The sequence below is a fragment of the Falco rusticolus genome, chromosome 10 (genome assembly GCF_015220075.1).
Source record: "Falco rusticolus isolate bFalRus1 chromosome 10, bFalRus1.pri, whole genome shotgun sequence".
Lineage (NCBI taxonomy): Eukaryota > Metazoa > Chordata > Aves > Falconiformes > Falconidae > Falco > Falco rusticolus.
Window position 1 is genome coordinate 15,381,034 of NC_051196.1, and position 8,847 is coordinate 15,389,880.

The 8,847-nt window shown below is 45.4% G+C and overlaps 1 protein-coding gene across 4 annotated transcripts in view; it reads right to left on the minus strand.

The window, feature by feature from the left end:
* The window catches only part of ANO5 (anoctamin 5), a 62,498-nt gene extending 55,178 nt beyond the window's left edge, over window positions 1–7,320 (minus strand). The window contains exon 1 of one of the 4 annotated variants that reach the window (XM_037403377.1): window positions 7,052–7,320. In XM_037403377.1, coding sequence (XP_037259274.1) covers window positions 7,052–7,112 — 61 coding nt within the window. In that variant the 5' untranslated portion in view covers window positions 7,113–7,320. The remainder of the gene's footprint in view (window positions 1–7,051) is intronic. The other 3 variants (XM_037403379.1, XM_037403378.1, XM_037403380.1) reach the window with 3 other exon arrangements.
* Between the last annotated feature and the right edge of the window lie 1,527 nt (window positions 7,321–8,847).

Genomic DNA, 8,847 nt, shown 5'->3' on the forward strand with positions numbered 1-8,847 from the left:
GGTGCTCTCACATCTCCGTCAAGAAAAGATAAGGAAAACTGAACCACAGTATTGCTTTTCATCACAGCCCACGGGTATTACAAGCACTTCATTAAGTGTTAGGTATAGACTTGTTTTCCTAGTGTTCCCAGAGACACACTTAAAATTTCATAGCATCATTCATTAATGCATTTCTCCAACTTGCACTGAAGTCACTGATGTCATCCTGAAGCAACACAAACTCCGATTTCTTTTGGCATTTGCAACACCCAAGTTTTTAAAAGTTGCAGAGAGCCCTAAGTACTATGTGTTCTATGGACAGACGTTATATTCCCATCCTTGTATGAGAGATGTTCCATAGATACCGAAAGACAGAAGTGATGCATGAAGAGGGAACTAACAACTGAGAAATAGGGATGAGGTTTAGCATAAACTAAAACCCCATATAACTTTTACTTTTATTAAGAAAGTAAAAAGCAATATATAAAACACTACACGTTGCGTTTACTGTCCTCTAGCAGTATTCCTCCGTTTCATTCTACCCAGACATTTCATTTCCGATGGCCAATTTCATCTGCAATTTCTTGTTCCTCCTGGTCCTCATGCTCTACCTAGTTCAATACTATTTTGGCTACGCCTCCCATGAAATGTGTCATTGGGGATTCTGCTCGTGTCTTCACCAACCATTTAATTTTCTCATCTTAAACAACATAAAAATACACCAACATAGGAACATTTTTTACAGACAAATTCCAAAAACTTTTTTTTTCTGCCCAAATTAAAGACAATGGAACAAATCTGGAAGTCATATACTGACCTCAGAGAGAAACAGTTCCTACCAATCAAGAAAATGAGCAGGGCAATAGACCCTGGCTTCTTTTTATGTAAGCACAAGTCAACTAACGGGACTGAGGCAGACAAAGACATCCAACTTGCCAATGGCCTCAAAACCACATCTGCTAGTCATTACTCATTAGCATGGTATATTTCTAGCACACTATAAGTTCTGCAAACACAAGTTTGCTGATTTCCAACCTGATAGTTTAGAAAACCCCTTTCAATAACAAACCATTCTAATTTAGGGCTGGTGCAGAGAATTAAAGGGCAGCCATTCACATCACGAGCCCTACCCACATGGCTTGCTGGGGTTCTGCTGTCTTGCCAAAGGCCTCAAATTTCACGTTTACCCTTGGGAGCCTGCTAAGGAAGATGAGGGGATCCCATGGGATTTCTAGTTATAAGACTGTACTTCACCCAATGATATACTGATTTTCTAAAAAACAGCAGTTGGAACTTCCCTACCTCTACTGGCCCTTGCTGACCAGTGGGGAATGGCTCTAACTGTACCAAAAGACCAGACAAACCAACAAGATGTAATAATGAGGTGATTATATTATATTGTTATGTGTAAACGAGTGATCCACGTGCACTGGGAAAAGAAGTCTGACTTGAAACAACAGCTTAGAATGAAGTCTTTAAACACAAATAAATAACATCAAATGTTGGTCTATTAATTTATTCTTAGTGGTCAGATCTGTAACAGACTACTACAATACAAATGCCAAAAGAAAAAGTAAATCCCATAATCCTTTATAGGATCTACTGAAAATTCCAGATTACAACTGTGCTAACAGGATCTAGGACAATTTGTCTCCTCCTTTCTTAGGCACCAGTGACAACTAAAGCAGAAACCCTACATTAGCAGAACGCAATGATGAAAATGGAAGCTAAAGAGAGACTGATGGTAAGCCTACAGTGTGTAAGAACGTGCTAGCTCTGCCTTGCTGTGGTGTGAAAAGAGTGATCCAAAGCTACACATGCATGTATTAAGTACACAGAAATAGACTCAGAAGCCTTTACTGGATTACTGCAATACAAGTACAGCTGTTCTGGAGAACTACACGTACACATAGATTTTCACATTACATCCCTCAGCCTACCCAGGCTAAGGCAAGTTAAGAATTGTAGTATATTACGTAAAGAGAGATAATTAGCCCTTACAATGCATGTCAGCACAGTTGCACAAGTTGTGAAGCTTTCAGCATTGGTTCAGGCATCGTGCCTTATTCTGCACTTTTTTACCAGTGGTGGCCAACTAGCCTGCTAGCACACCGTTCCTTGGCATGCCTCAGACTAAAGCAATGAACTTACACAGGTTTAACAGCTGCAGGTTCTTGCAGGAGGCCCTTCAAAGAAAAACACACCTCTCTCCAGTATAACCTAAGTAACCCAGTCCCAACCTAGCATCAACTTCTCCCCCACACAATGGCTTAATCTATTAATAATTCCTGGAGTATTACTCAGCTTTCTGCATAGCCAACACCTCAAAATCCTTCCATATTTACTTATAATTGCAAGAACTATCCCTAGCAGTACAACACAAGGATCTTCCTGCCCCTTTGTGCATTTACACACATGTGCACATAAAGAGCTACCGCAAAATATAATGAATGTACCACTAGATAGTGAAGCACAACCTGGCAGCTACAACTGCTCTTCAGTTCAACCCACACATAGCAAAAAAAAAAAAAAAAAACCACAACCAAAAAACTAGTGGAAAAAAACCAACCCTGCATTATTACCTCACCACTTAGTATCTGGCACAGCAACTCTCACAACTTTTTTTACATCACCTATACCTTCTGAATTACATGTTTACATTAGGTGACTGTACTTCTCCACATATATTCAACTCATTAATTAGTTTACAGATACTAAATATGAAGACAATGCTGTTTGGTTTTATGTTGGGTGTGTGTGTGTGTGTTTTTAAGGGGGTTGGGGGGCATAGTTTGTTTGTTTTATAAAGCATTTGCCAATAGTTCTCAGCACAATTTTAAACACACCTTTTCAGGAACACCCTTATATCTTACCCTACTTTCTCATTGCATCATACTAATTATCAATCATTTGCACCCAGGTGTTAAAGTGCCCTTCCATTTTATGATACAGTTATTTCTGTATAGACTTTACTGGAGTGCAAAAACTAGCATTTCAACACAGCTTTCCATTCTTAACACATGACGCTAATGCACCTGTTAGATAAAAGCTTGAAAAGCAAAGTAACTTTTGATTTTGTTTTTAAATTAAGAAGAATTACTTACAAAATCCTTCCAGGGTGTGACAACATACTTAAGGCATAATTTCATTGACCAGCAGCAAAGACTGGGAACTTAGCAGCTGTAGTTATACTTTCAAAATATTTAATCTTACTCAGATCCAAAGTCAATTTTTTATTTAAAAAAAATTAAAATCAAGCCCCTATGCACTGGAAACCTGCCTTTCTATTAGTCCAATAAACACCTCTAAATGGGACACCACACCAGAACGTACCTTATGTGCAAAGCGCCAGAGAGGAAAACCCTGAAAGAACATCACTCTGCCCTAGACTGCAAGAGGATTTCAGCAACTTCCTCAGCTTTTACTCGGTATTCGCAGTCCAGAACCTCTGTCCCCAGCTGGAACCAAGCCCCTCCTCCTGGAACCGGTGAGAGGGATCAACAGCTGCAGAGCATTTTCTTTCATTTTCTGAGAAAAAAGGTGAAGCTGAAAACAGATCCCTTATTACATAGAGGCTAAAAAAGCATTCACCTGCGATGGGCAGGACAGTCACTCAGCTCTTCACCTGAGGGAATTCAGCTGTGTTGCCCAGCTCTCCAAAGACGGGCTTAAACATCCCACATAATTGCTACTGGGTAAAGGTGGCATGCCAAAGACTTAATCCCTCCTGTGGAGCTGCTCTGGTTGCTGCTCACTGGGCTGCAGAGAGCCCAACGTAAAACCTCATATGCAAGGTCCTCGTGTAAAAGAAAACTCCTTTAAGTCTCAGTCACCAGTCCAAGGCAATTTTATTTACTTTTTTTTTAACTGACACAATCTCTGGATGAAAATCCGTATTTAACAACTGTGATGTGATGGGCTTGACACTTCCATTTTCCTCATTAAAGGCACCACAGTTATACTGTGCAAGCTGTTGGGATCAGTTCCCAAAAGCAAGCTTTCCTACTACGAACTGGAGTTTGCCGTGAAAAGGAGGTTTACCTTCCAATAACCAACCTGTATTTACACTGCACCCCCGCAGTGACGCATTGCTGCCAGGAAAGAAATTCCACTCAGGAGCTACACACTGGTTGGTCTAAGGGAGTATTTTCTTCCCTGCCTTTTATATTCTGAACTATGTCTAAATCTCTTGGAGCTTTTATTTCATTACCTAGGAATAATCCTTCAAACAGCTTTAGGGTTAACAAACCCTCCGTTTTAGCCGGGAACATGATAGCCCAATTCAGTGTTTCCACAAATAGATCAGAAATTGCTACATACATTGCTCCAGTAATCAGACACAGATGTAGTTTTGAACAGAGGCCTGTATTTTATGTTACTAGTATCAATCACAATAATTCTGATTAAGTAAGTGAAATATCACTCTATTAAATGACAGGAGTATATGGCCCTGAATGCTGAGGCATTATGAGAAGCCAGCACACTGCACAAGAGCAGTTTGCAAGTCATGCCATCAGCTATACCCAATGTTTTGCTGCCTTTCTCAGGTGGAACGCAAGGAAGATGACAACAGACCAAATAAGCATTTGAATTCCCATCAGTCTTAGAGCATTTCCAGGTCAAACCAGACTCCTGGAAGTTTTAGAAGGGAACCATGCATATCAGGGCAGCATATTTCAAATCATAGCACAGAACCAATTACAGGTTTCCAGAAGATCCACAGTCTTGGGAAATACCCCACACCCCAGCTACTGTAGCATTTACATTTCATGCTGGAAAAAAAGACTGAAAGAGAGCACAGACACGAAGAAAGATTTCTAACAACATACCGTGGTCTTCTTCCTCTGATATTTACATTCCAATTTTGCAAGTTCAGTTTTCTTCAGTTTTAATATTGGAGGTAAATGCCACACATCTTACAACAGAATGCAAAATCTCGTACACTGAAATGGACATTATTACCTCACGCGAGTGTAATTCAACAGGAACCCAGAAAGCTTCCTTCAAGGTAGGCGTTCTGGTGCAGTCTCTGAACAGAGTCTGCAAGTTAAACTTTCTGCTGCTGGTAAACCGTTGTTCATTCCCAGAACCTGTTCCCTCAGCATTCAAATTTCATGAAAAGCAGTAGGAAACCTGAATTAAATACACATATACTATCCAAATATGAAGACGTATTTAAGGAAAGTAAGTAGCAGATGTTTTTTCTTCTGCCTTGTTCCTCCTGACTCACACAGACCCTGCTTGAGCACATCAGCCATCTATAGCTTGGAGCCTCCTTAAGAGGCTATCTTCTCCTTAAAAGTGCAGAGCAGATGTTTAGATCTATGAGAAGTCCCAGCGGCAATGTAAGCATACTGTGAAGTTTTTCTAAATCATTATTTAAGGAAGATTATTTTTTTTAACCTTGAGAGATTTTTGGACAACAAATGAACATAAGATTTTAAAAAGCCTACTCACTTTATCCCATATTCAATTTGTTTCTGTTTTAGAAAAGTGATTAATGAAAAAAATTGAACTGGTGCCACATTTTATATGTATAGTTATGTGCCAGTATGGTAAATCCTACTAAATCATCCTTGTTCGTTGAAACCCCTCGAATCTCCTTATCCCCAATGTTTACGACTATAAAAAAAACCCCAAGACAGTCATTGGAAAACTGAACACTGCAAAATTATGTTTACAAGCATCTTTCCCTGAACAGTTATCACCCATTTTGTAAATATAAATAGTCTCAAACTACTTGAGAACAACCACAGCAGCTCAGCCCTAAGCACTTTTCATTGCTCACAGGCAGCGGGATGGGCAATGACTCAGGCCTCCCCACAAGACTCTGGAAAAGCACTGCTGGCCAAGAGGCTGGGACACCCATCCGACATCCATCTGCCTGGGTGCCAGCGCCCCCGGGCTCGGAGGGCAAGCACGGCTGGCACTGGCTGTGGGCGCCCGCCTTGCCACAGTCGGACACCTCTGCTTCCGTCACGTAACCACCTCCTTTTGGGAGATTTCCATAGTCGTTGCCTGCTGGCATAGCTCTGAAACAAGACTGTCAAGTATTTTGAAAGTCATGATTCTACACTAGTGCTCAAGATGTTTAAGGTGGCATTATATGTTTTTCTACAAGACAGTGTAGTCAAGCGGTGAGAGAAAACTCAGAAGCCAAGCAGCCAACCCACCTGCTTAGTGGTTCTTCCCTGCTTTAGGATCTTCACTTCTAGGACTGATGGCAAAGCGTGATTCCCAAAAAGAAATGTTTCTTTTAAGTAGCTACAGAATCTTTCTGAAAATACCACCGGACTGTCTCCCATCGGACTGTTGATTCACGTTGCCAGATGAGACACTGATAAATACACCCAAGTGTCTGCGTCATGCTGTTTTACGAAATCCTAATACTACCACATTTATTACGAGTAATTACATTATATACTGACACGAACTGAAAACTGTACCCTGGTTATTGCTAAAACAAAGGCAGGCGCCAGCAGCAAGGCCCGGGCCGCGCTGCAGCGGGCGGCGCCCCGGCTGGCCGGGTACCGGCGCCTCAGCGGGGGGAGACCGGGGGGCTGCCCCCCCCCCCCGCCCCGGCCGCCAGCTCCGGCCCAGCCGGTGCTCCCTGAAAGGCTGGAAGTTTGCTGTTAGGCTGAGCGACCTCTATATCTGAGGGGTGTTTAAAATTAAAAACCAAGGGCCATCCCTCGGTTTTGTTGCGAGCTGCGCGCTGATGGAAGAACCATTTTCTTCAGGGTTTCTCTGGTGTAACGCCCTCACCCAGCCACCCACAGGCAGAGGTGTTCCAGTGCAAACCGCAGGATTCCAGACAGTCAGGAGGCGTCCGGAGTCAGCCGGGACCATCCCCACCGCCCAGCCGGCTGAGCTCCGGGGCGGCACGGCACCCCCAGACGGCCCCCAGGTCGCCCCGCCGCCGGCGCGGCCGCTGCCTCCCACCCGCCACGCGCCCGCGGGCCCCGAGCCGCCACGGGCAGGAAGCGGCGGCCGCGCCCAGCCCCGCAGCACCCCCCTCTCGGCGGGGAGGCGGAACAAAGCAGCGAGCCCCCCGCTCCCCGCCATCTCCTACCGTCCGCGGACAGGGCCATCTCGATAAGCGTCTCATTCGCCTTCTTCCCCAAACGATTCATGGTGGCCGCCTTTTCTCTGCTCCTGGCCCGCGGCGGGGTCTGCCTCCCGCCAGCAGACGAGGGAAGCGGGGCTGAGTCAGGGGCTGGGGGGCCGCCCCATGCATGCGCACTGCCCGCCGAGGCGGAGCGGGGACCGGAGGCGGGAGGGGCAGGCGGGGGCCGCCCTGCGCGGGTGCGGCCGGTGCCGGGGGCGCTGAGGGGCCCGCCCGCTGGCCGCGCCCGACGGGGGCTCCTCGTTCCCTGGCGGCCGGGCTCACCTCGCTCGGGGCTGCCTTAAACCCTTCGCCTTTCCGCTACGTAGAGAGAAACGCCCGAAGGAGAAGTGGGATCACTGCCAGAACGAGCCGTTACGCACTCGCTCAGTCCTTCAGGGGCGTTTGGGAAAAGCAACCCCTTTGAACAGTTTGATCTCTCCGTTTAGGTAGAGCAAAGGGTTTGCTTTTTTTTTTTTTTTGTGGGGTTTTTTTTTTTTTTTTGGTCAGTCTACATCTTTTATAGTACTTGATCTTTCATGAGAGAAGAGGGGAAGGAAACAGGGGTAAAGTAATGCTCTGTTTTTGGGTCAGTGTTCTGGTTTAACAGTAGCTGGCAGAGAAGTCCCACACAGTCCCCAGCGTGCATGCCCCCAGTGGGATGGCGCAGAACCAGAAGGGTCAGACTGAGGAAAAAACATGTGGATAGATATAAAGACCGTTTAATAATTTTTAAAAAGAAAATGATGGCGAGGAAAATAAAACCCAAGAAAAACAAGCAATGCCAAAGAAAACAATGGCGCGCCACCAACCCACTGATACCCAGCCAGTTCCGGAGCAACAGCAGCCCCTAGAAACCTTCACCCCCCAGCAGTTTTATTCCAGAGCATGCTGTCATATGCCATGGGGTGTCCTGTCAGTCAGGGGCTCGGCTGTCCCGGCTGTGTCCCCTCCCAGGCCCTTGCGCTGCCCTGCTGTGCTCGCTGGCTGGGCAGCCTGGGGAGCAGGGAAGGCCTGGGTGTTGGGCAGCTGCTGCTCAGCAATAGCTAAAGCACCCCTGGGCTACCAGCACTGCCTTCATCACAAACTCAGAACACAGACCCATACAAGCTACTATGAAGAAATTTAACTCTATCCCAGCCAAACCCAGGACAGTCACTGATTCTTTTTTACTGAGGATTGATTTGCTCTTCTTGATCCTGCAGGGATGTTAAGAACAGCATACAGTTCTCCCAAGTTCAGGACAAATTTAAGCTGGTGTCAGGCAATAAAGGATACTACTGTTTGCTGTCTTGATTACAGATTCAGAGCTAGCAAAAGCGTCATTGTACCTATTGATTCTGGATTCTTTTAAAGTAGAGCTTAAGAGGGAGAAAGAAGTAAGAATAAAGCCTGAGGAAGGGGAAATGAGGCATGAAGAGGCAGCAGATGAAACACAGGTCTTTCATTGCCACTGTTGGATTGAGAGAGATAAGAAATGCTGCCTTGATCCCTCAGACAGGCTCTCCGAAGCAGAGCGCATCTCCCAGGACCAGCACCCGCTGGTGCTGCCGAGGGCGGGAAACTCCCGCTGCGGCAGCTGCCCCTTCTCCCAGGGCTGGCACCATTTCCAAGCCTCAGGCAGCCCCCTCTTCTCATCGCTCCCTTCATAATCTGAGGTAATTTCCAATCAACTGCTTGTTCAGTACGTGGGTTTCACGTATTTTTTTGTTCATTCATGTCATCTCAGGCCTTCTTTCAGATTATCTTTTTCTATGTTTGGC